Source organism: Paramormyrops kingsleyae, chromosome 7 (assembly GCF_048594095.1).
Source record: "Paramormyrops kingsleyae isolate MSU_618 chromosome 7, PKINGS_0.4, whole genome shotgun sequence".
Classification (NCBI taxonomy): Eukaryota; Metazoa; Chordata; class Actinopteri; order Osteoglossiformes; family Mormyridae; genus Paramormyrops; species Paramormyrops kingsleyae.
In genome coordinates this window covers 8,799,882-8,827,493 of record NC_132803.1, presented here as the reverse complement: position 1 = coordinate 8,827,493, position 27,612 = coordinate 8,799,882, and the positions used below count along the sequence as shown (strand labels likewise).

General features: G+C 43.7%; 2 protein-coding genes across 2 annotated transcripts; one reads left to right on the top strand and one right to left on the bottom strand.

The window, feature by feature from the left end:
- Positions 1-616: 616 nt before the first annotated feature.
- Positions 617-9,756, top strand: LOC111842040 (adenosine receptor A2b-like). The gene is made up of 3 exons (XM_072714210.1): positions 617-1,323; positions 3,891-4,478; positions 7,185-9,756. Exons 2-3 carry the CDS (start codon positions 4,144-4,146, stop codon positions 8,146-8,148), a joined length of 1,299 nt encoding a protein of 432 aa, XP_072570311.1. The 5' UTR covers positions 617-1,323; positions 3,891-4,143; the 3' UTR covers positions 8,149-9,756.
- An 11,456-nt stretch (positions 9,757-21,212) lies between these two features.
- On the bottom strand, positions 21,213-26,796 carry LOC111842084 (protein GUCD1-like). The gene is made up of 6 exons (XM_023808362.2): positions 26,326-26,796; positions 25,877-25,961; positions 25,227-25,392; positions 24,738-24,829; positions 24,365-24,606; positions 21,213-23,841 (listed from the first exon to the last, which is right to left on the bottom strand). The coding sequence occupies exons 1-6, from the start codon at positions 26,330-26,332 to the stop codon at positions 23,750-23,752; spliced, it is 684 nt and encodes a 227-aa protein (XP_023664130.1). The 5' UTR covers positions 26,333-26,796; the 3' UTR covers positions 21,213-23,749.
- Between the last annotated feature and the right edge of the window lie 816 nt (positions 26,797-27,612).

Genomic DNA, 27,612 nt, shown 5'->3' with positions numbered 1-27,612 from the left:
ACCGTGGCCTCTGATTAGCCAGAGCCAGAGATGTTACAATGCTGCCTATTAGTTCTTACAGAACTTCCTCCCCCATGACTTCCACAAACCATTTACCTCGTTACTGTATTTGTTATCCCATTACACAAAATAGGAAAAAAATCTTCATTATAAGCACTATTTTGTACAGAGGATCAGTTATCTGATGCTTTTACTGGGGTCACGTTGATAATAGGCGATTTTATCCAAGTAAGATTAACGATCCAAGAATGGAACCAACTGAATGAAAATTTATGTGTACCCAAAACCTGGAGGCTACCATGAAATCCCTAGTGACTTCCTGTGAAGGGGGGTGTAGATGGGTTTCGTTTTCTAACACCCCAGTAAACCAGCCCAAATCCTAACACTCTACCCCATACCCACTTGTAGCTGTTAACTCAACAAATGTTTGTGTGTGTGTGTGTGTGTGTGTTTTCTCCCTGCTGATGCTAAAATCTGCCCCCCCCCCATGCTGAATTTGTTAAATCGACATCAGCCCCCACCCACAAAAGTCTCTTTTCCTTCCTCCTGCCCTCATGTCAAGTGATTCTGTTTGCTATCCCACCTAGACAGAAACTTACACTCCCCTCCTGCTTCATGTCAGCTTTTACCGGACTTCTTGCTGTGGGCTGAAGCCGCTGACCAATGTCTATTAATCCAGGATTGTGGGTTTATCAAGAATAGAAGGCTTTGAGAATTCTCTGTATGAAAGTCTTAACGCATTATTGAGCCTACAACATATTTTTTTTAATGGTAGTACATTTTTGCGACGTAAATTTAAAACCATATTTGTCAAAAAGCTGTGAAAGATCGTCGGTGAAGTGAAATAGTGATGCATGCACTACCCGCGTGCGGTCATGTCCTACACGGCTTGGCTTTTGATTGGCCGGGTTTGGTTTTGCTGGGACCTTTTAGGTAGCTGTGAAACCCCCTAAGATCTATACGGCAGGACGCTCCGTGACTGCGCCGTCTCTCTGTGTCCTCCCCTGCGAAAGCGCGCCGATGCTTTATTTTTATGCTTATTTGTTAAGAGGAAATTGCTTTTCAGATGGTTCACTGTCAGATACTTGTGAATGTGCTTATGGCGGAATGATATGACGCGGCTCAATATGTGAATTATATCCACAGAGCAAACTTTCCAGCCGACTTGCAAGAAAAAAAAATAACTTCGCTACATACAGAAGCGTGGGAGACCTCATAAAAATAGGAAATATAGAAAAAATGAATCACCTTGGAAAACTGCATCTGTTGTATGGAAATTGCAAAGAAATTGTTTCAGTGTAATGGAAATGAAGAGATAATACGGCAAGTATTATTACCGTTTCTGCATCAAATATAGAATTTATTTTTCTTTGTGGTAAAAGAGTTTTTGCAGTAATAAACGTATAGTGTGCATTTGCGGGGTGTTTATATAGGATACTATACTGCGAATGATTGGCAAACCGCTGCGTGACTTGCGGTCTTGTTTACTTTGTTATTTTCCTAAACTGTGTCAGGGACACTACTGCGCTGCATGGGGAAGCAATATACAGTATTAAATAAGCCAGGAGCATCCGATCAGATGTGGCTGTCAGTTGGTCTGCACGCCTGAAGCATCGCTGTCCATGGTTGTGGTGGGGGGAGATTTCTGGACTGTAGCCTTTCCTAAGCTATGATCTGAATGTGATGTTAGGTTTATAAGACAAACAACATAAGTTGCGTATTATTTTGCGTGATGCAGGCAGGCACGTAGCCACGTAGTAAAATAACGGGTTTAAATCCCACCCACCCCCTCCCGAATTTTTTTTGTTACTTATCAGGCACGTAACTAGATACTAAAATAACCACTTTGAACCCCCCTCGAAATTAGCTTCGGCCCCCCAGGTCGTCGAAATTATGTACCGAAAGGGACCTATTAGTGGGGTAGCAGTACCCCCGGCTAAATTTATTTCTGCCTGCGGGCCTGGCTACAGACAGACCGAAAAGTTATATTCTTGCGTGACTATAGGAAATGGCACTTACACCGAGCCTGAGTTTGGCTTAGATAAAACTAAATTCCTAAGACCCACTTATCTGCGTTGCATGGCAAGGTGTTTCCTGTTTGTCCTGCACGTTTTCACAATTTTATACGTTCATATTGTCCATAGAAAATGTATTTTTTATGCACTAGAGTCTAATTTGACTATGTCTGTGGTGCAGTGGTTAGCACTGTTACCTGACACCTCTAGGACCGGGTTGGAGTCTCTGCTCCACGTTGTGTGTTGTCGTGGGGATTCCTCTGGGTTTTTTGGTTTGGGTTATTCTTTGCCGCGCACCCATAGCTTCTGGGATAGGCTCTGGACCCCCATGTCCTGAATAGGAGAAGTGGATGGATGGATGGATAATTTTAATAGGCAGCTAGATCTATTGCAGACATTAATAAAGAAGTTTAGATTTGTGTTCTGTTGTTTTGTAAACCTATATCACCTTTTTTCATAATAGAGTGGCATCCTATTCAGAGTGCATCCCATGCTCCTCATGGTTATGGAAAATGGATGGATAGGTGGATGTTTTTAGCTGGAGGATAAAATGAGGATGCATGATCAGGACGGCTGTGTCTATTGGTGTGCATAGCATCTAAGGATATCGACTCCCAACCCAACTGCTAGCAGCTAAAGGTCCTAACTGCAGGCCTGCGCACAAGTGGATCTGGGAGGCCTGCGCAGCTGCCCACTACGCCCAAACTATTAAACGTGAACTTGAGTTTGAGCTTTAAAATTACTAAGTGCCCCTTTTCTAACCTTTGAGCATCTGCCTCTCAAATGGTCTCTGCACAGCCCTGCCTCAGACTGAAATACACCACACAAAATAAATCCACAAATATAAGTACATACAAAACATATATTGCTTTGGAATAAATGCATTTTCTCTTGGTTTTGGGGCAAATTGGAGATACTTCTGTTTTTCTGGATGCAGAATATTCATAATTAATTATTTTATAAGATGAGTTTTGTGACTCACACATGAGCAACTCTTTCCGTAAAAAGATTGAAATTCTCTTGATTCCCATCACAAAATTGAGGCCTCAGGAGGACCCAGACCTTCTAAAAGGTCCCAAGAACATCTGGAACTGGGACAAAGTCAACAGACCCTGAAGCAGAGGCCACCAGCTAGCTGAGAGTATGGCAGAGCACATTAATACACACATCTTATACTGATCTGCACCACCTTAATCCATGTTACTGGAACTCTGCAATAATCCTCCTGTATTTTTACAACCGACAGACCCAGAGTCTCCTTCCTTGAGCATATCATAGGTTTTGTATTCACAAGCAGAGGTAGAAAGTCCAGACTCAGAAAATACAAATCCAGACCAAGATTTTGTTTCAACCAAACAGTTGAGTACTCTGAGACTGTAACTTTATACCAGGGGTGTGCAATCTTATTCGCAAAGGGCCAGTGTGTATGCAGGTTTATGGGATAACCTTTAGGTCAGCTGTTCAAACCCAGGTGTGAGAACTCCTCAGCCAATCAGTCCTCTGATTAGTAATCTAATTAGGGAGCTGCAGTGAAAACCCAACCACAATGGCCTTTTCTGCATAAGACCGCCCTCCCCTGCTTTATACTCAAGCGGTCAGTTGAAACAACTGGTCTGAATTTGTAATTTCTGAACCTGAACTTTCCACCTCTGTTCACAAGGTTATAGCTGATTGTTTTATACACAGCTTGTTTATGTTTTTATACACGGCTATTTCCAGGATGGGATTCAAAATTTGAAATTAAGATTTATTCTTTTATGGGAAGTACAAAAAAAAAATGTGTTGCATTGTCTGCTGAGACTGGTACAGACATAAATCTTCTGTTTGATTCTGGTGTTATGTTAAAATAATTAATCTCTCTCTTTCTCTGTGCAGACGTCTGATCTCCATGTGATCGTTTTTTGGGTCTGTTTTGGACTGGGCAGTGTGGGGACACCTTGCAGCGGTGGGTCTCCTGCCAGGCCACCCGCCCAACCATCAGACACACGCTTCAGCTTCAGCATTCAGCCCTGGGTGTTGCCCACGGGAAGGAAGCCTCACCCATCTTGACAGAAGTGTGAAAGGTAGCTATGGACGTGGAGGTGAGGCTGAACCGCTGCTCTCTGCTGACTTCCCTACCGTCTCCACCATGCTGAGCGATGCCTCCACCCTCGCCTACTTCGTGCTGGAGGTGACCATTGCCGCGTTGGCCGTGCTGGGGAATGCTCTGGTCTGCTGGGCCGTGCGCATCAACAGCAACTTGCAGAGCGTGACCAACTTCTTCGTGGTGTCGCTGGCGGCGGCCGACATCGCCGTGGGCGTGCTGGCCGTGCCCTTCGCCATCGCCATCAGCACCGGCTTCTGCGCCCACTTCTACAGCTGCCTCTTCATCGCCTGCTTCGTGCTCGTCCTCACGCAGAGCTCCATCTTCAGCCTGCTGGCCATCGCCATCGACCGCTACATCGCCATCAAGATGCCACTGCGGTGAGTGTCTGCCAGCTAACGCCACAGTCACAGAGTAAAATGGGATGGGGGGGGGGGGGTTGGGCATGTGTCGGCACGGCTCACTGTGTCGTATGCAGCCCTCCGCATGTTCACAACAAGCACAAGTTACCGTTATTTACAGCCGGTCCCTGCTCGTTTTCCACTACATAAGTTATTCTTTGTTATGCATAACAAAAAGTCATCATAATCTAAAACCCATAAGCACTGTTGCTGTTACCATACAGGGCTGCCAACTCTCATGCGTCTGGCGGGACTCTCACGCTTTCAGACTCTCATGCAAGAAATCTTACAGCAAATCTATATTATTCCATTTTAAACCTAAAATTAGCTAAATCAAAAGCATTTGGACAGTTTGCAAACCTTACAGACTATTTACAAGGTAATGTAATTCTTACATACATGTAAATATGTGTGCAGAGTAGTCTTGAATTGAAAATCTCACGCCAGCCAGCTGACCCAAGTTGTCCACCCTGACCATGTGAGCAGCTTGAAGGAGATAGGGATTATGGGGATTTTTGTAAAGAAAAAAAAGCCAGCTCCTAAGTAATGAAACAAAAAGCAGATCATGTGTCTTTCCCAAACCACCTGATTGTAGACGACTTCCCTCCTTGCACCCTGACTGAACGTGACAACACCCCTCTCAGAAAATCGGACTGTAGACCAGCTTATGTGATGCAGATCATACAGTTTTTTAAACCTTGATTGTCTTGATCGTCGAAGGTTGAAGGTTGTGGCAACTGTGTGCAGATGTTACAGAAATTATTTGTGCATGTCCCTTCTTTATAATCGAAAGGTAAACCAGTAGAGGAATTTCACGCATCATGTCGGCCACATGTCGTCTGCCTTCATTCCACACACCATTTGTGCAGCTACACGTGGAATCAGTAGCTTCACGTATGTAAGATGTAGTACCACCAACAATCTTGCGGAGAATATGGTCAATTTTTGTCTTTGGTTTATATGTGGTGTAGTCGGTATTAAAGTAGCATCTTCTTTTAATTTTTTTTAGAATGAGTAGCCAGATGATATTCAAAATTGAATATTTTCAGAGGCAAGAGAGAAAATATTATGAACACTATTGTGTATCTCTTTGTACAGTGTCTTCAAAATTGAATGGCTCTTTAAGCATCTTCTGTTTCTGAATTAAATCTGAGCTAAGAAAACAGAGTGATATGTACAAAGTGCAATGAAATTCTTGCTTGAATCCCTTCTCCACAGACTACAGACATTTAACAAGACAGAGCAACGTTACAAGACAAAGCACACTAAGTAGGGCTGGGCAATAAGAGACATTAATATCGATATCGCAAGTTATGTACATGCAGTTCTTACATGAAAACATGAGTTCTCTGTAAGTTGAATGTTCTTAACCCAGGGACATACGTCATGCAGCCGTAATGCTAAATACTAAGTACTGCAAGATATCTAACAACATATAATACAGCATTTAACATGAACTGCTAGAGGCAGTAAAGTGCTATATGGCAGAGCAAGGTCCCAATTTGAAATGGCACAGTGGGTAGAATATTGAGAATATTGCAGCAGTATTTGCAGAATTAGCAACTCACAGTGGAGGCAGCGAGTGTAAAATATGTCAAGCCACAACCTCACACGAACAAAACGGGAAATGAAAGAGCCGACCGAGATGGTTTTCTCACACTGCCCCCTGGTGGACATAACTCCTAATGCTCCCGATTGATGTAAACTCTGCGCATTAGGGTGATTAGCAACACCACTTGCATAGCAACAGGATGCGTAGGCATACGCATTGAGAATGTGAAGTATAAACCAGCCCTAACCCATGTCTCTGCGTTGCGGTAGTGTGTTTGAGTGTATGTGTATGCATGTGCCCACTGATAGATTAGTGTCCCGTTCAGGTTACCTGACTCTGACCTGGATAAATGGTTGGAAAATGGAAGCATAGACTGAAATGTGGGAATACATTTCCGAGAGGTCTGCTGGATGTTGCGTGGTGTAAAGCTGTCCTAGGTGTAGCTCTAGAAGGGCCACATGGGCGGGTGTGGTATGGGTGCTGACCTGGTTCCAGGACCACACCACACTGAGAGAAGGAATGGAGGCTTCAGACTAGCTGAAGGTTATTTATGCCTGGAATGGATGCATCTTCTGCAGTTGCTGCTGGACCGTTGGACGACTCGGCTACAAGCCAGATGTCTTCCCCTCCAGTTTACACAAGTTCTGGAAGGGTAACCAGTCATTGGCAGGTTCGAAGGATCAAGTCTTCTGTACTTCAGCAAAGGTGGTTATGGGTGGACATTAGTGGGGCAGAGCTCCAAGGTCTGCTTTAATGTGAATTCTGATGTTTTTGTCAGAGGTTTGTTGCAGGAAAGTCTCTCTGGCCATGAATTCCACACTTGAAATTAGCGTCACAAAAGGCTTGTGTAAATTGCTGGGTAATTTAGCAATGCATTAGCCAGTTGTGCAGTATGAGGCCAAACCCGATGTATTTCTTGGTCCATTTTACCTCCAATCCCGTCCAACGTTTATCTGATTGCTTTTACACATCTGGCAAATTGTGGCAAGAATTTCAGGAAGCTGAAGTAGTCTTAGGCACAGAAAATGCTGAATTTCACAAGGACCCCTAACTACAAATAGAAGCATTGTAATCAACATGAGTGTGTATTGAAGTGAGAGGACTAATATAAATTTGATGTTTTTCTGGTTCAGATACAGCACTTTGGTGACATGCAAACGGGCTAAGGAGATCATCGCCGTGTGTTGGGTGTTGTCCGTAGTCATCGGCTTGACGCCCATGCTGGGCTGGCACAAGTGCTCCAGTGCCACCAACAGCAGCTGCCCCACGGGCACCGTGGCATGCCTGTTCGAGGGGGTGGTCACCATGGACTACATGGTGTACTTCAACTTCTTCGCCTTTGTGCTGGTGCCCCTTCTGCTCATGCTAGCCATCTACCTTTGCATCTTCATGGCTGCTCGACGACAGCTCAAATGGATGGAGCTCAAACGGCCCAATCCACTGGGGGAGAAGCCGTACTCCACCTTACTAAAGGAGGTTCATGCTGCCAAGTCTCTGGCCATCATCGTGGGGCTGTTTGCGATCTGCTGGCTGCCTCTACATGTCATCAACTGCTTCACTCTCTTTTGCCCCGGATGTGCAAGACCCCACCCGAGTATCGTGTACCTGGCCATCGTGCTCTCGCATGCCAACTCGGTGGTCAACCCCCTGATCTACGCCTACCGAATCCGGGAATTCCGGCACACCTTCCATAGGATCATCCGGCGACACCTATTGGGCTGTCGCTCGGCCCGAATGACCAGCAGCAACAGGGCCAGCTGGCGCACCTCCACCAAAGCCAGCATGACAGAAGGGGGCGGTGCCAACAGCGGGGACGGAAGTGCCGGAGCTACGACAGGGGCTAATGGCTTCCTCCTGAACTCAGGATCTAACTGTGGCAGCACAGACCTTGGGGGGAGCTTCCTAGACCTCGGCTACTGGAAACCCCCGGGACTCTTCCCAAGCAGCTGCCTCGTGGAGGCTCCACAGGGCAGCCAGCTGAGGCAGCTACCTGGCGAGGCAAAACAGCCCCCCTGGAGAGGGGACCAGCATACCTCTTGTGTGACAGACATTGAGGAGACTTTCAGCGCTCCCATCAAACCCACATTCGGAAGATGAGCTGTACACAACTGACTGTATTTATTGGATGCAAATTATTTGAAAATGCAAACCAAAAAAAAACGTAAAGCCCCAATTGTACTGTGTGCCGTTTGGCCCCAGGTGTACGTACGATGGATTGGCGCTCATCATCAGTCGAGAGTGAGTGCTACAACTTTGTCTATCAGGGTACGTTGGGATCCATCTGGGGTCCTGTGGAAGCAGTAGTAATCAGGTTTATGGCAGCTTGCATGGAGAAGTGCATTGAGGGAAAATGTCCCAAGTATCACAGGTATCAACACCCAAACAAAGGAAATCAAACTATTTTGAGTCGTTTGAAAAAATTCTGAAGATGGTTTGCTCCAGTTGAATAGAAACCCATGGGAGAGAGTCAAGTGGCTGTTATGTTGATTCATTCCAGCCGTTCTTTGATTCACTGTCCTCTGTAAAGTTAATCTCCTGTCCCAGTAACTGTGAGTAGGCCCCACCACCCATACTCTGCTTTTCCTCTTATTACTCACACCAAATTAACTGTTTTGTTTCCCCAGTTTGGCTGTTGTTGACCACATCTCATCTGTCTGTGTTACCTTAAACAGGCCAGACCCCACATAAACGCAGAGCTCTGCACCTCATTTCCTTATCTGTTGCTAGTTTTCTCTCAAAAGATCTCCTTTTGGGAAAGGCTAGATGTCTGTTACCAGCACAATTGGGTAATTCAGGTCCAGAAAGTAAAAGTCCAGACCAAGATTTTGTTTCGACCAGCCACTTGAGCATAAAGAGTCACAGTCACAGAGTACTCCACTGATTGGTTGAAACAGAATCCCGATCTGGACTTTTACTCTATGAACCTGAATTACCCAACTCTGGTTGCCAGTTTAAATATTGAAATACTTGCCATAACCTTGATATATGTGTGCAAATATTAACTGGAGTCTAAAACAGACATTTTCTGGTGGACTAATTTCATAAATTCTGAACTGATTATTTTAAATAGATTCTTTGTATGGAACAATGGAAACAGAAGTGGGGTATTTAAAAAAAGTTGAAAGATTGTTTTAGGATGTAATCGATACTATTCATAAAGTAAAACACACTGTTTAATATTTCATTGAATATTAGTTTGTTCAAAATAATAAAGAATTCACTGCGGGTCAACATTGTGGCATAGAATGATGTAAGTGCATTGTATTCAATTAAGAGCTCCATCAACAATATTAATTGCTGAATTATTCAATTAAGGTGTCAGCTGGAAAAAAATCAGCAGACACAATGTGCCTCAATTAACCAATGTTGAAAATAACCAATGTGAAGGACCATTCAGAAGATCCCCATTCCTGTGTCACTAAGGTCACCATGGTTGCCATAAACCTTTCGGTGTCCTCTGGGATGTTATGTGCAGCATAGAGATTTACTTCATATTTGCAGTAATATTTATTTCGCCCTGCTTTGTTTTGCTCATGCCACAACTGACCTACATTTAAGTGGAAATCTGTTCAGTCTGGTTGACTTTGTCACCAAGAGGTCCTAAATAAATGCTTCTGAGTGCATATCCCTGTTTTTTTTGTTTTTAGACTTGAATAATTTGTTCTTTTGGCTCCTTCACTGAACTAGTTCACCTTGTTACTTATACTGGCCTCTCTCTATTTTATTGTTACCCATAAAAGATGGATTAATAGATGTAGTTTCCTGATATTTATTCGCAGTATTTACAACCCACAGGAGTCTTCCTCTGTACGGCCTCTGAATACAATGTATTCCTGAACATCTGTTACTGCGTACTTTTCTGGATGACAAGGTTACTTCAAGGATAATGCTCCTTATGATCAGCAGGAGAGCTTGTTGGTCAGCCCACACGATGAACACAAATTTCCTTTATCCACAACGATTTACAGTCGAGAAGAACTGATCAGAGAAGTTTAAGGCGCCGTCATCCCGTCCTTCAAAAAGCCTTCAGATAATCCCAAGAGAAGTTGAGAACTCGAAGGCGTATCTTTGGGCTTTAGTGGATGGCGGTTGGTGTCACTTTCCAGTTGTCACACATGCAGTGGCACTCTGCCCTAATGGTGCACAGTCGGCTTCCCTGTCTGCCTATCTATCCCACATCAACGTTGCCCCATCCTTCATTGGAGGCTATGCACTGATGTCACTTTCCCACCTGAACACACTCCCTCAGATGGACTGAGTGGCAAAATATGCTGCAGCATGGCTGATTTCAGTCTGGGGAACTGCCAAATAAGTGACTACCTGCACCATTTAAAGGCAGTTGGACTAAGGAGGGATCTGTACAACTTACCAAAGAACCAGCTCGCCATGGATATCTGACCACAAATCAGGTTTCCTGACAACATTGTAAAAACCTTTAAAGAAAAAAATATTTTAAGTTCTCTGGCTAACTATCTAACCCTGTTTTGTGGGGTAGCCCCTTATAAGGAAAACCGGGTTTAGCTTGGCTAGCTAACGCTATCCAACCACCCCTTGTTATAACTACTTTGTTTGTACAACACAAGTCTCATCATCATGGATCGTTTTTAATAAATGCTGACAAACACTTTACAGTCATACAGAATATAAACAAATGATGGTAAATATTGAATTGATGAGTAGCTAATACAGCACATAACATAAGGTATGATTTTACCCGAAAATCCAACAAAATTGACACAAATCGACAACCGCGAATCCGCGTTTCAGAGCCTGTATTCCAGTTATTTCTGCGTTTTGCAGCGATCCATTTGCTTCTCTTTTCTTTAGTTTTCAGCAGCTCCGAATCACTGTGTACAATCAATCGCATAACAGCTCTTCCTCATTTCAGATGTGTTTTTGTGGCATCCAGGCCGAGTGCTTCAGTCTTTTAGCCTCTCAGTCGGTGTAAGTGGCTTGACTTCCGCACGCTGTGACGTCACGCGCCTACTCTCTGTACTGGGGGGAGCGGCTATGGTGCTCAGAATAGGGCAACCTGCTGGCTTTTCCTTTTTCTGGGGGTTAGGGTTCCCCTGTTGATGCAAGTCTGTTGATCTGCACTCCAAAAGCCTGTGGCTCTCTGTGCAGAAGGATACCTTACACCTCCTACCATGGTCTGTGCAAAAAAATGCAAATTGCCCTATCCAAATGCAATTTAAAAATGACTAATCAGACCCACTGAAGACATAATAATGAATACCACCCGTGCAATAGAGAGAAAGGCTGCGTAGATCACTGGCTGCTGGCTGCATCGCAGTTTGTTCTAGCTAAAGCCTCAACTAAGCTTGATTGCTGTTGATTGAATTCTGACCATGACTTGATTTGTGGTGTCCGGTGAATAGTAACTGTTTTAAGAAATGTATTGCTAGTATGTACTCACTAGAAACAAATTAAAGATTTCGTGTTATTAATTTTTTTTTAGCAGGAAGAGTTTTTAGCAGTTTATGACAATCCGGTTCTTGGGGGCCCATAGTTGGTCCATGTTTTTGCTCCCTCTGAGCTCCCTGCCAGACAGTCCACATTAGTATTAGTATTATTATCATCTTATTTATTTATTTATCTATTTATTTATTTATTATCCATATTATCAAAAACATGGACTGTCTTTGGGTCCCCAAGGACCAGACTGGGAAGCACTGCTTCAGATTACTTATGTAAAATACTTTTAGGTTAGATCTCCAGAATAATTAAAAACGTGAAAAGACTCCCTTTATGACCCTGTTAAAACTTACCCTGTCGGCATTCTAGAAAAAAACAGTAAAGTGTACCTGGGCGGGGGGGGGCTGTCCCATACTGCTGAAAGTACTGCCCTAAGTAGAATTACAGCTGCTGCTAGATTCTGTGGGCCTTTTTCTTAGAATAATGAGTATTTTTAGATGGTTCCCACAGACGTACAGCAAAAGAAGTGATATAGAGGGAGATGGAAGATATAGAGGGAGTGAAGTGATATAGAGGGAGATATAGATGGAGTGAAGTGATATAGAGGGAGATATAGAGATAAATATCCTGGTTCTGAAGTCTGATCAAATTGATCTGGTTTTTATCATGGCCTACTGTGTCAGAAGCAAGGTAGGGAAAATGTAATGCTAATTACAGCGGCCGACACCCCAGGAAAAGGGTTACCTCATCTGATTGTTACATTGTAACATTGTAACATTGTAACAGACCCAGAGGGGTTTCTTTGGAGCTCTTTAGCTGCCTCTTGCAGAGTGTATGTTGCCTGGATGGACTTAGCTTCTTTCTTTGTGTTGTTATCAACCCATCCTGCTTGTATTGAAATCTGAAGGTGCTACACAATAGAGTAATAATAATCACAGAATAAAAACGAATCACTATTACTATTATTCAGCTATATCGCTTTTGATTTTATATAACTTCATCCTTGCTGAAAGTATCAGTGCTCAAGTTGCCACATATCTTTCCTTGTCAGAATTAATTATTCTTTATTTATGTCTGATTTGAAAAGGATTTATAACATTAACAGAATTTGGGAAGATGTCCAGCTGATCTGGACACAGCAGCAGCCCTCTGGAGCCACGAGGCATGATTTCCTCCCTGATGGACGAGTCACAGATGTGGGGAGAGACAGAAGGAGAGAAAGGAGTGAAGCAGAATGTCAGGATGACATCAAAGGAATTTGGAGTCTGTCAGGCTTCTTATTTTGTACTCAATTATATCTGCTCTTCATTTACAATAGAATAGAATAGAATAGAATAGAATAGTAGCTTTTATTGCCATAGAACCAAACAGAGTTTGGCACACTTCTGCTATGTGTTACAGAGGACAATGGCATATAAAGAGAAAAAAGTGTAACATGTTGAGAAAAGAAAGCTTCCAGCTCAGTACAGTGTCAGTCAAAAGCCTCATGACACCTGGGAATAAATAAATCTGGGTATTTAGGTAATCAATGAATGTCAGTAGATAAAAATAACGGAATATACATGGGGGTACTGACAAGCAAACAAACGAATGGGTGAGTGGGCATGTAGAGACCAAGTTGAAGGTGCAGTAACATCTTAATTATTCAGTGTCCTGGTGGTGATCGGGAAGAAGCCGCTTTTGAAGCAGGATGTTGGTGTTGGCGGGGGTCTGAGTTAGAAGTAGCTGGAGGACATCAGCTGATATCCGTGTAGCTATGACTGCAAGGCATCTGTGGGAGCGGGAATGTGGTGGAAGCCTAGAGGGGCTGCATGGCTGCCACACGCTAACGTCCACACGCTAACGTCCACACGCTAACGTCCACACGCTAACGTCCTCAGTCGCTGTCCGCCATTTAATCGATCTCTGTACATGTTTAGTAAGGTGGTCTTAAAAGACAAGCTATTTGTTATCCACAAAGCTAGTTTTATTCTTCATCATATTAATAACAAAAAAAATTATTATGAAAATAATCATTTACAGGTCACTCTACTTGACAGTTTTAAAGAAAGTTTAAAAGACAGTTTCGCACTGGGAGGCCTGCAACATTAGTGCTGTCTTTGATGGAGTTGGAAAATTGTTGCGATACCCAGATAGCAAAATCGTTCTGGCCCAGAAGTGGCCCACATCACGCATTTTCATCTGGCCCACATACCGCATGGAATGATGGTGATTGAGCGGACCGCTCTCAGTTGCTGCGTCAGGTTGACACGTGTGGGCCAGAGCAGGGCCTGATGTTAGCCACAAGTGGCCAGGCTCTGTTTGAGATCTGGCCTTATTGTGGCCCATTACCAGTTTCTGAACCTCACAGATGTTAACCTCATAAGAGCTACTTTTCAACAGGAACTGCATACAGTTCAAATGTGAGTACTGTCCTCATAAGGCAGACACACCCTTTACATTTATAGCATTTAGCAGACACTCATATCCAGAGCAACTTCAATTTCAAATTCAGGATCTCAGCATCCTAACCACTAGACCACCAACACGTCCTCTTTTTTATGTGCCTACCACTGGGAAAGTATTTTGTTGGAAGTAGTCCCATTCCCAGTTGCATAAAAAGTAAATACCAGTATTGAGATGCATCAAAAATCATTGTGCAGTTCAATTGTTGACAGACCAATTGAATTAAAACAACAAACCACCCTTCCTTATAGATTCCATTACAGTCATTTTATTAGTCCTATTACAATTTATTTGATGCAGTGAGCAACTATGGAAAAACAATGTTAACTGCCTGTCGGCCCTAAAATAATGCATCTAAGTACTATATAATGAAACACATTAGTTCATTATAATGTTGCATAAGTGTTTAATAATGCATTTAAATAATGTAATGTGCTCTGTCTCTGTCCAAATCGCACACTCATTACATCTAGAAAACATTTCTTTTTCCATAAGCACAAGTGTACATTTGCCATACCTTTGCCAGAAGTGGGCCAGAGCCAGAAGCCATATAACTATTTTTTAATAAAGTATTTAACATGTGGCCCATATCTGTTTTGTAACATTTGAGCCACATTTGTCTAATCAGAAGTGGGCAGCTTTTGGCATACATCCATTTGCCAGTGCCGGAACCGGGCCAGCAGCGCCACATACTGTCAGAAGTGGGCCAGAGCCACATGCTATCTGGGTAGTTTGCAATCAGTGGAAGAATAAAAAAAAATTTCTGTTCCTCATGTTGAGTCAGTGTGTCAGTGTGACTTGTTCCTCTTTCAGCTGTGTCACGTGTGCCCACAGTTCACAAAATTTGTTGAAGATTGGATCATCTCTCCATTTAGTACTCTACCTTAGTACTAGAATGTTCCCAGTTTCAATACACTTCTCTGTTTCAGAAATGTTTGCTAATTTACAACAAAATCTAAAAGCTTCCCAATCAGGCAGAAATTTCACAGGTAAGCAAGCTATCCATAATGGACAAAAATAGGCCTTCTACAGACATCAATTCATTGCATTGGTTTGTGGACAACCCTAGTGTCCAGGGTGCTCAGTAGGAGTAGGTAGAGGATGTCCATGAGGAATCGACATAAGACATAAGAACAGATTCATATACGTATTGAAGTTCAGGCTGCTTTTGTCTGTTTGGCAGATTCTCTGCAGATCCTTGTATTTATATCTTGGTGCTTTGGGGGAAAATGGAAAAGGTGCCCTCTTGAAATTGAGAGAAAAAGAGAACAATTGCAGCTGACCTACGTTATAAAGTAATCAGAGATGTCATGATCTCTCCACACTGCTTAGGTCTACATCTGAAGGCTGTATGTTTGACTTTGGCTGTAGATCAGCAGTCAATGACGGTATTATCTTCTGAAAATGAATGAGCTCCATCATGGAGCCCCAAAACAATATTATCTGATTTAATGACATACAGATACAGTAAATCTTACCAAAGTACCGTGAAAGCAGGTTATTTTCCCAACCACACTAAAAAGGACTGTTCGTCCACGTTTCAGGGATGTTTTGAGCTCCTGTTTGTTTTTTGGACATGATGTACTTTAAGGACACATGAGCAGTAATGCTGTGATTACCAAGAGCCCCCCCCCCCAAATTCCTGTCCCAGAGGAATGACATCACCCCTCGTTGCTGAGGCAGCTCTGTCTCTGAGGAAACCCCAAAGCGCGTGACACAGGGCACCTCTTCACCTCCGGTTCCTGCAGCTCCTCCTTTTCCTTCAAAGCTTTATATGGCCACCCAACTTGACCAAAACACAGCAAGATGCCAAAATGGACTCACGTCTCCGTACTTGGATGTGGGCTGTTTTGGATGACTGCCCTGGTGTTATCTGTGGGATGTGTAGTGACTCCTGTTCCTTACCAGTGAAAGTGAGTGAGCTGAGTTTGTGTACATGTGGTGAATTCCATATCTCCCACTCTGCTCTGATCACGGAGTGTCTGGGACATCTCCTATAGCTGGCAGCCTCCTACTGGATGTTCACTGAAGGCTTCGCAGCCACATTTGCAGTTACAGCAAGTTCTCAACCCTTATACCCAATGAGCACCATAGGCGTTGAGCTGAGCTTAGCTATTGCATACTAAAGGGAGGGGGCCGTATTGAGCCTGTGACATGAAACACCCCCTGATGGCACAATTGTTTCCTTCATCATATTTGTCCAAAGAAGGCAGTGATAACCTGCTATAAATTAAGGCCTGCGGGCCTCCAACCAGAACATTCTGTAACCTGACTTCCAGCAGTTTCCAGTCTCCTAGTCCATTCCAGTCTCTGGTCTCTCGTCTTCCTGTCTCCCACTGGATGTAGCTGCAACTTCAAAATAAAAAAAAAAAACACACTTTTAGGATAAAAAAAGAAACCTAAGTTAAATACTTCTCCAGGAAAAACGGGAGCCCAGAAAGAAAATGATCCCAGATTTGGTTCAAGAGTTCGGGGCATAAACAGGAAGTCCTGGAATAAGAAATGTAGTCTAAGTGCACCCTTTTGCCAGTTGTCTTTTCTTAGGAATTTATTCCGGGTTTGCTGTTTTCCCACTGGAATCTTGGGGAAATCTGTAAACATGGCACCTAAATGGGAAATGTCCAACTAGACAGCACCCGAGTCTCTGGGCTCCTCGGGTCTGGGTTTAATGCTGGATGATCAGTACAGATATACATGGACATCAGATGTGTAAGGGCAGCTGTGAAGGTGCCACAGTTGCGTGTAACATGGACATTGCCATCTGCAGAGAACTTCGTTGGCTGGCTTTTTGGACTGAAGTGGGAGATTCATAGGTCAACGACTTGTGAACGTGACTAAGGCAGGATTAGATACAGAAATAAACAATACTGCCAAGGTTAGCCAAAGCTCCATGTGAAATTAAACCAAGGGAATCTGAAGGAGGTGAAGCCATCGTCATCCTTGGTGTTTTTGAAGGCATCATAAATCTTTGGCAGGATATTATCTGAGGACCCCTTCTCTAAAACCCAGCAACAAACCCCAACCCCTCCTCTGCGATTAATATGAATCATAACTCAGTGAAATCTAATTAACGACTCCAACCAACACAACAACACAGATGAACCTTGACAATGGGCAGACAAAGCAGACGAATGAGTCATGGGGCATGAAAATCTGTTCAATTTGTTGGTAAGTCTCGACGGGGTCAGTGTTTCATATTTTTTCAGGTACTGCTATAAAGATACACACACAGACATCCTCACAACTACCTGGGCCACTGGCCTACACAAATTCAGCGTCCCACTGAATTCCATCATTCCAACAACATCAGTGGATCTCCCATGGCCACGGAGAAGTCCCGCCCTTACGATAAAATTATATAACTGCGGTCGCTTTGGGAGCGCCGCGAACTCCGTGTTCCTGGGATTGGAAACTGAATGGTCTCCCACTGTCACCGCTGGAGTAGAGAACCAGCCGATGACTGCAGATGTCCACCGAGCAGAGTGAACACTTCTCCAAGGTCAGGGGCTAAGCATCTGGAAAATTATGGGAAAATGCCCTATTACTAATCCTACTTATGCTTCATATAGGAATTTTGGCCTAGTTTTAAACTGCGTGAAGTTCATAAATCCACTGGGAAGAACTCCAGACAGACAGTCTTTTAGTTCTTCGTTGTGCTTCCAGGACGTTGAAGTACAGTTCTGTGTACCTCTGTTAAGATTAACAAGACCTTCAGGCTATGGTTGGCACTTAGCTTTGCCTGATCATTTCTGTGTTTTCTTTGATGGGCAACTCCAATCACCCAAACTAGATTTAAAACTGTCAATAAGAGGTACATTCATTTGAACACCAGCACTCTCTTTATGGAAGTCAACATAGTCTGTAGAATACCTTCGTAAAACATTTTAACTCCAAAATTCTCAGAGTCCTTGATGCTATAGCACCTGTGAAGGCGAAAATGATTTTTAGTGGATGTAAAGCACCATGGAGTAATGTCATAGCAGCAGCAAATCAGGAGAGAGCGTGCAGGAAGGCTGAGTGTCAGTGAAGAAAGGCTAAGCTTCAGATTGACCTCACATCTTAAAAGACTATTTAGAACCAGGGATAGATTATCTCCCATCCATCTTCATTCACTTGTCCAATCCATCACAGGACACACTCATTCACACACACACCTATGGGCTATTTGGTAACTCCAATTAACTTCAGCATGTTTTTGGGCTGTACCTTGAAGAAATCCCACCACAACTCAGGGGGAGCATGCAAACACATGGAACCCTGGTAGGTCTCAGGTGACAGTACTAACCACTGCACCACCCCAGCAAATTACCTCATTTCTCTAATATCATTAATAGGAACATTAACAACACTTGTGCTCTATTTGCCACTGTGGATAGGAAAAATCCCTCAACACAGTTACCTCAAGAGTTTGTATCACCTAAAAAGTGTTATGAGTTTGGTTCTTCCATCAGAAATTTGAAAAAAAAAGAGTAAGCATTAGGTCCACCTACGAATGCAGTGACATAACAAAAATATGGTCGTGTCTGAATTTATTGCTATTGATGACAGAACTCTTGAAGAAATATTGCTACATCTTAAACTATCTACTTGCTGTCTCCACACTGTAGCCACAAGCTTCTTTGAAAGTATCTTCAGCATTTGAGCTTTTGGAATCTGTGACTGGCTCCCTCCTCATAGGCATTTCCCCAGCTTCACTAAAGACTGCCGTTATCAAACCCCTCCTGAAAGAGAGAAACCTGGATGCTTCTGCACTTAACAATTATGGGACCATTTCAAACCTCCCGTTCATAGGCAAGGATATTGAGAAAGTAGTTTTTAATCAAATCAGTAACTAGGCAAATCAGTCAGGCTTCCGAAAACATCATAGTACTGAAACTGTTGTAGTGAAGGTATTAAATAACATTCACGTGACATTAGACTCAGGTGAAATAAGGGTCCTGGTATTGTTAAATCTTAGTGCAGCCATTGATACTGTTTATCATAAAATACTGCTAGAATAGAAAATTAGGTCGGACTCTCAGCAACAGTCCTCAGATGGCTCAGGACCTACTTAGAAAGCAGGGGTTATTTTGTCTCTGTCAGCACTTATAAATCAGAGAAAACTGCCATTGCAATACGGAGTCCCACAGGGATCCATTCTTGGGCCTCTCCTGTTCTATCTGTACATGCTCCCTGTTGGTCAGATCTTCCAAGAAGACACCCACCCTCTCAGCAAAAGACTTCGGCCTCATTGACTCATTGTGTCTATGCCTTGGAAAGCGGATGGCTGGATGTAGTAGAATTTCCTTCAATTAAATTAAGACAACACCGAGATATTCCAAGTTCTATTCCGCAGCAAAGAGGGGAGGTGCAAACCATGGCAAAAAGCTTGGTGTACTCGTGTATGAGGATCTTAGCTTCAGTGACCACATCACCATTAGCATGTCATATGACAAAGTTTCAGTGACCACAAGCTATAGCTAAATCAGCATTTTGACATCTCAGAAACAACTAAGGTCAGCGATTTTGTGTCTAAGCAGAATTTAAAGAAACTTATTCATATCCTGCAGGGTTCACTATTGCAGTGCTCTCCTCACAGCCCTTCCCAAAAAGACTATTAGACAGCTACAGCTAATTCAGAATGCTGCTGCTAGAATTTTCACCAAAACTAAGAATAGAGAGCAAATTACTCCAGTTCACAGGTCCTTGAACTGGCTTTAAATTAGATATAAAATTGAATTCAAAGTACTACTTATCATTTGTACAATATTGGAACAAAAGGCAGAGCCCTGACCTCAACTTCATCAAACACCTTTGGGATGAACTAAAATGAAGATTGTGAGCCAGGCCTTCACGTCCAACATCAGTGCCTGACCTCACAAATCTCTTTTAGATGAATGGGCAAAAATTGTTTCAGTGCCGACTTTACAGTTAACCTTAAGAGAGACACCCCCCCTCCCCACTGGTACACACATGCATACATACATACATACAAGCACACAATCTTGCCGTGCGGAAATTGACTGCCATCTATACACTGACCTGTAGCCTTAAATTTAATTTCTCATTTGCTGGAGCCATTTTCTGAGGTCGTACTCTTCAATATATGATGGGCTGACGAGCAGGAGTTTCTGGAATATTCTTTCACTTCCAAACATGGGTCATCGTATTATCCTGTCCAATTACATCGCATGAGGATCAAGGATAGAGGGCAAAAGCCACGTGCATTGCAGGGACAGGGTTCACACCCTCAGCCGTGGAGGTGTGAGATAACAGCATAGCACTGCCCACTGAGCCGCCTTGCTGTTTCCAGAAAAACCTTTCAGCCCTATATCTACATGACACGTAAATTTGAACTGACTTTGTATCAATGATCCTATGATATACTTCCATTTTTTGTCAGACAAATAATTTTGTGGGACGAGACAAACTATAGGCAATAATAAATATTATAAATACGAGGAAATGGATGAGAAAACATTATCCCTGCTCTTGTGAAGGAAGAGGCCAAGCCATTTATAAGGGGGCTGCTCAATGCTGCCCTCTGCTGGATTCTCTCTGCCTGTTACTGGACCTATTGTTTTCCAGCGTTTTCAGAGGAGTCACCCTGTGATCCTCGTTTCTTTAGGGAGTGGGCGGAATGTCAATGTTCTGTTCTGCAGCCACAGATTCTAAATTGGATAATCAGCTTTGCAATCATCTGATATAATTGGAAAGGAAAAAAACATGGAAAATATGAGAGGTGTAAAACGAGGGAAATTGGCTGCGCTCACCATTGATTACTAGGCATTCTGGCGACACTAGTTACACAGGCGGTGTGTGTGTGATAAAGCTCTCCATCAGTCTCCCTCTGTCTTTCCTGATGGGTGAACCTTGTATTCTCTATAACGGGAGATTCCCAGTGCGTCTGGAATGAATGCAGTACCGAGCCCTAAGCCTAACCCTAACCCTAACCCTAACCCTCTTCAGTCCCCATGATGCCTCGGGACAGGCTTTATTTTGCAAGAGGCAATTCCTTGTATTGACATGCCCATCACTCACAGGGGGAGGGACTTCCTGGCGTGAAATCTAATCAGCTCCTTCCGACATTCCCTGTGTGCCATGTTGGTCATAGTATCAAATGCACTCCATTTAATGGTATTACATAAACTACACATACTATCATTTTAAATGCAGTTCACTGTAAAATATGTAGCTGACATATCCATACAAGTAGAAAAACTAAGCACAGCTATTCTCACAACCAGAGCCCCCCCCCCCCCATTAAAATAGGTCTTAATTAGCCTATAACACACCACCTTCCTTCAAAAAAGACAGAGCAATGTCAGTACAGTACTATATTTTTATTTACTACATGACATATCATAAAAATAAAGTTCATAGTGTCATAAAATATAGTAGTTAAAAACCCATCCCATATCAGTGTGGAAGGAAATCCAGAACACTTGCAGAGAATACAAATAAACATCATAAACATAATTATGGCTAAAATACCCACAGTGCAATACCATCAGCAAAAATCATTGCCACACCAAACAATGGTTAATTGTGAACTAAAAGAAAACCAGTTATTCTCGAAAATGTAATGCTGTTTGCTGTTAAAGACTCACAAATGCTGTGTTCCATTGCAATGGTTAATATCAATATATATTTCGCACATCAAGCAAATCTTCAAGTGCAAACTGTGAGGTTTTAAAATGGCTGCTCAAAACTGTGCAAGTTTTTTGTTTACCATACTGCTGTACTCCCTCATTGGCTGGAACGTGGTTCTACTCTGGCTCTGTCATTGCTGCCCCTTGGATGAGCTGGATGCTCTGATAGGATGAGTCAGATGACTGACAGACAAAGCAGCCTATCAGAGCCCCGTATTAGCCTGCTATAAGGGTTAACAAGAAAAGCCAGTCAGCTCAAAAAGAAATCAGTCATTTCCAGTTGTGTAAATACAGAACAGTTAGTTCATGAGCATCACAAGAATGTAGTAACGTCAAGGAAAATATCTTCTTTTTTTTAAACAATGTCCAGGTGTAACACCCTGTATTTAATTATGGCTCTTTTTTGTAAAACATAGCAGTACCAAATGTGACACTTTCAAGTTTTCTGCATGAATATAACAGTGGAGTGAGCAAGGTCACCATCTGAGTATTAGGTCATTATGCAGAGGTAAATCAGGATGTTGGTGCATCATCGGTACCCCCAAGTCATAAAAAGAAAACATTCTCACATAGCTAAAGCTCACGTTGGCCCAATACACAGAAACCTCATGTTCACTGGCAAGGACAGCCAAGCTCTGAGACAGGACAGTGCGTTTGACGCCTCTTTAAAAGCAGACACAAACCACCAAATTGCTGGTGAAGAACCTGACCACGCTTCGTGCCTGTTTCCATGGCAATGAGCTTGCTATTATGGCAATACTTAAGTGCTAGGCGAGTAAAGGCACCTTTTAATAATCGCTTGCCATATGTCCACACAGCAATTGTGTCAGTTACCTATTCCTCTTCACCAGGGTGAATACTTGATTAATAAAACAAAAAATAAATTAAGTGGCAGCAGAAATATTATGTTGTGTGTTAAAGCAGCAATCTTTTATCTGTATATCACAAATGGCAGCAGGAAATAGAACAAATGCTTAGCATAACCACAAGGTAGAAGAATATGGCTCTTAAAATCGCCCCTCCCGCGTGTGTCTGATAATTGCAGCAGTGGTTCTAAAGCCAGTCCCCCTCACCTCATTCTAAAGCTCCCAATTACCTGGTTTAGGCCTGGAACTGGTGGACTAAAACAAAAATGTTGAGTGGCTGAGGGGGAAAGGGGTGGAGGAACATTGGTCTACAGCAATTAGTGAAATTGCGCAGCTGCTGTGCAACCATGACACCCGACACACCTGGAAGCCCTGAGCTGCCGTCAACTATGGCCAGGGGGGGGGGGGGGGTCTCCAGTAGGGTTTTTGGAGCTTCTCCTACTTTATATTTGACACCGGTCAAATTCCTCATCTGTTTCTTTTAAAAAAAGTATTACAAGGACAGAAACACTCCTTCTGCAGTTATTCATTACATGAGGTGTGTGTGTGTGTGTGTGTGTGTGTGTCAAGGCCAGTACCTGAGCTGTCACGCAAACCAGAGCAGGCTGTTCATCAACAAAACGGGTTAATAAATCAAGTCCCTCTCCCTCAAGAAAGCCATATAAGCACCAGGAAATGGGGATTGAAGCAGTAAATTCTGAAAGCCATAGCTGTACCCAATCATACCTTCACGCCATCAAGCTAAAACTCGAATCGGCCTGCATGGAGAGAAACAAAGACAAAGAAAAATACAAAACTGAAATACAGGTAGGCCTCTCCTCATTGTGTTAAAGCTCTTTGGTCAGACTGCCATTTAAAAACTGACTGCATCTGGGCAGGAATCATGAGCCGCCCCCTCAGATGTGGCAATCAAACTGGTTACCAAGCAGCAGGTGGAAATCAGGCACCTGCATGTGGGAACACAGGCTGTTAATGGTTTTAGGGGGGGGGGGGTATCCACATCCCTTTTGGCTTTTGACTTCACACAGCTAAGCCCTGATTCACGGCACCATCCATTTCCAGGACACTTGACTACCGTCTAATTTAAGTATTTAAAAGCAGCAGACCCTTGTTGTCAACCTGGTGATGGTTGGGGTTGGGTGTCGTTTTTTTTTGTTGAGGTACAAAGATTCTGTAGACACCAGGTGCGTGGAAATGGGCCTCGCCGTCTGAGGTGAAGGCTTACAGCCAAAGGTAGACCACAACACCAGACCTCAAGGTGGCTGCCGGGAGCCGTTGTGATAGCTGTCACAGTCATAACCGAAGGCTTGGAGGCGCAGGACAGAGCTCCTTCCGGGGCTGTCAGCTCTCCTTGTAGACAAACAAAATATCTTCGTCTGTTCCATAGCTCCTCCGCGCCTGCTCGAAACTACTGAAGCTGGTGCAGCACACACCTGTGGAGAGGAAACACTGTGCTAGACCACACTGGCGAGACAGACCAGGAACGTGGGGGAGACTAAGGAACCTGCCTTAGAAACAGGCTGCGCAGCCACCCACTTAAACATGGCCCAAAGGTTAACGTATTAGCATGACAGTGTAGTGTGGTGATGGGGACAGCGCATTAGACTCTGAGGGGCCTAATATTAAGGCTGTTTTGTGAAAACTGCTTCCCAAGTAGTAAATAAAACAAACTGCCTTTTTCCCTGCTATCGTGCCAAGAATGAAACCAAAACTTTTCCGCTGATCTGGACTGCAACAAATTTCACTTTGAGATCTATAAAGTCTGTCTGTCTATCGTAAGTTAGGTTAGGCTTAGCAGATTGTGATGTTACAGATACCATAACTAGAGTTTGACCAGTTGTGGAGAGAGGCACCAGAGTGACTCACGCACCACGCGCTGTTAAACACGCTCTGTCGCACTTTAGACGGTTTTCGTGGCGTGGCGGTGCCTTAAGTGACCGGCGGAGGTTGACTCACGGTCGGAGTACGCCGGGTTGTTGTAGAAGATGCAGCCGGTGGAGCGGTTGAAGCCACAGACCACGACGAAGTGGCCCTGGTACTCAGGCCGCCGGCAGAAGCACGGCTGGCCAGCGGGCAGGAAGCAGCAGTACTTAACGGGCGCAGAGCAGAGCTCGCAGGAGAGCAGCACTGCATTCACCAGCACGATGGCCACGTGGCCCTGGACCAGGTGGGCCTGAATCTCCTGGATGGTCACTGAGCTGTGGGGGGGAGGGGGGGGGGTCATTAAAGGAAATTAACAAATGTCAGTAAAAGATATGGAAAACCCAAATTAATCAAAGCAGCTGAAAGAACCCCAAGTTCGGGGCGGGGGGGGGGGGGGCACTAATACCATTTATTCACCACAACGCCTTTGCTCTCCGCCTTGACAAAGAGCTCGTTCACTCGGTCCTCCTCAGTGTCGAAATGCTTCCTGTAGAAGGACTGCAAACAGAATCAAAGAGTCGGTCACGTCCATCTCCTCCCTTCCGGGTGTCGTCTTGGAGACGGGTGACACGGACAGGAGATGGCAACATCAGGACCGGGCATTATGCCCCCACCTGCTTCCCCCTTTCAGGTCAGGGCCCGTCTGCAGAGCTCCCATCATGAATGATATACTTTGGCTTAATCTAGAGTTTCATTAAGAGATGCTGAGACAGGAATCATTTATAATATTTTACAAAAATATTGAATAAATCAATGAATAATATTGATGCATTAAGGACTTGCTCTATTGATAAACCACTCCTCCCCCAGATCAGTGCTGACTTGGCCCTTGTAGATAAAAGAGCAACATGCAGCTCTGACCGTCCTGAAATCCTGTTATGGAAACAGCGCATGCCTGGTTTCGGAAGCCTTTATCCACGCCCAGGGTCTGGGTGCAGAGACGATGCCTGACTCCCAAATGGCACATCAGGTAGGCCAAGTCGATAGTCCACACGCTCTCGGTGAGCTTCAGTTCCCAGCACGCACTCTGGAACTGCTCATCCGTCACAGGGTGTAGGTACCTGGGATAAAGCAGGTGTGATTAGGTACATCGCCTTCAATTTTTAATAAAATGCCATCTTTGGAATGCAAGCCTGAATGTACTGTTACAGGAAAATGCTCATTTCTGTATCAGGGTTGGGAGTTAACACTTCAAACTTTATTTGGATTTTTGGGATCATTGTTAAACTAAACTCATGAAATTGGGGATGCTCCTTCCAATGCAGGACTACATTGAATGGCAGCCGGCTAATTTCACATATTTCCATCCATCCATCCATTCATTCATTTTCTGAAGTCCCCGGACCTCCGCGACGCCCCCATAGGACAAATGTTTAGAGTTTTCATTTAGCAAACCCTTATGAGAACCAAGGGTGCTGTCGAGGAATCGACTATGCATAAGCGCGGCTAGGCTTTCCTTCCCATGAATGCCCAGTCACAAGAGCACGCAGAGCATTCAGATAAAACCTGCCCATGCAAATATAACCGCAGGTTTAAATGACTCACTTGAGCACCATCCTGGAACAGGCCAGACCGCAGTCCCAATGGTACAGCTGCCGAATGACAGGGACGTTCAATAGCACGGCGTCATCTGTCAAGATTACACACAAGCAAAATGCGTCTGCAGTTACGGACCCATTACACGGTGAATCTGGGTCTGTCGGCACTGCTTACGACTGTTAACAAGATCGTTTAAGTTGTGGAGCATCGCTGGTGTATTAATGCGGCAAACAGGTAATCAAATAGCAGGACTTCAATTAAATCTATCTATTGGAGGAAGACTCGCCCAATGCCTCTCAATGCTAGACCGACACACTTGTAATATATTACTTTTGACATGATGATGGCATTGCTAATATAGGACTCATTTCGAAGGGTTTCGCCACAAAGATGCGTTAAAAATATGTAAACTGCCCAACATATAAGCGATCGAAGTGCAGTCAATGGCACCTTACCGGTCATTCTGTGATGCTTTTGTACGTCTCCGCCCTCAGCTTAATCCTGATCAGTTCGCTGGTGCCTGTCACCTTGACTCGAAAGTCTCATGAAATCTTTTAACATTTAATCTTTCCGACTCCAGACCGGATCCGCGGTTCCAGCTTCACCGATCTAGCGCCGAAGCCATCTTGGCCATTAAAACTACACGGCGGCGAAGTTGACGCTACTATCTAATCTGCGCGAAATGTACGCAACTTCCTCTTTGGCCAGCGGATTCCCTGAACCCCGAATTAATACTTCCACAGATGGTTAACTGTATGAAACAGTAACTCCTCACCTCGTTACCGGTGTTATGCCGAAAAAGGCATCCCTGCCGTAGAATGCATGCCTGTCTCTAAATGACCAATTGGTCGCTGATCTGAAACGAGTTGAGCTACTTTGTCGAGTAAGGCTACCGTAGTGCTAATCAATTAGCCCCCAAAACCCGTAAAACTCTAACCCTAACCCCCAAAAAACCTCTAAAACCCTAACCCCCAAAACCCCCCTAACCCTAACCCCCGAAACACCCCTAAAACCCTAACCCTAACCCCTAAAAAACCCCTGACCCCCAAAAAACCCTTAAAAGCTCAACTCATCGAAACACCAGCATGTATTATAAGGCAGGGATGCGTTTTTCGGCATAACACCTGTATCGGTTTCTTAGGTCTAACATCTCAGATCCTGGTTTATTATTGCATCAGGGAAGTATTTATTATATATTAGTATTTTATTATAAGTATTCAGCATTTATTGGATATAATTAGCAGTATTATTCCTTGTACTACTTGCGACTCTGGTCTGCATTGATAGAGCTTCCCCTGTAAACAAAGTTTGAAGACAGCCGAAAGTTTGTTGGCTAACAGAATGGACTCTACCCACCGTACGTGTACCCAGATGGTATAACACCCACTCTCATCATTTTATAATACATCTTACTTGCCATCTGGGTTCTGTTTGGCTATGCAACCAAGAAAAATCAAAATTCCTTCATCTCAACGGTCGTTTTTTGGAGAAAAATTTAGTATGACATCAATTTGGTGTTTGTCACGTATTACTAATGCTTTACAGGGCGACCCAGCGTTGCTTTTTCTTATTTTTATTTTATTGAAGTTGACCCAAACGCTACTGGAAAGAAATTACTTTCTGACCCACCGTGTTAAGGCAGGAGTTGGGGAGAGGTATGTCACGTAAAAGTTAATTTAGAACAATAAAGCAGTTCAGTAGGAAATATTTGCGTGGATGTTTAACTGTAAATAATATTGGAT

Excerpts from the sequence above, each read along its gene's own strand:
- LOC111842040 (XM_072714210.1), top strand. The coding sequence starts at position 4,144 with ATGCTGAGCGATGCCTCCACCCTCGCCTACTTCGTGCTGGAGGTGACC. Across the intron at positions 4,479-7,184 it reads GCCATCAAGATGCCACTGCG|ATACAGCACTTTGGTGACAT; the intron begins GTGAGTGTCTGC and ends TTTCTGGTTCAG.
- LOC111842084 (XM_023808362.2), bottom strand. Across the intron at positions 24,830-25,226 it reads ATAAAGGCTTCCGAAACCAG|TCCTTCTACAGGAAGCATTT; the intron begins GCATGCGCTGTT and ends TTCTGTTTGCAG. Across the intron at positions 24,607-24,737 it reads GGCGTTGTGGTGAATAAATG|CTCAGTGACCATCCAGGAGA; the intron begins GTATTAGTGCCC and ends TCCCCCCCACAG.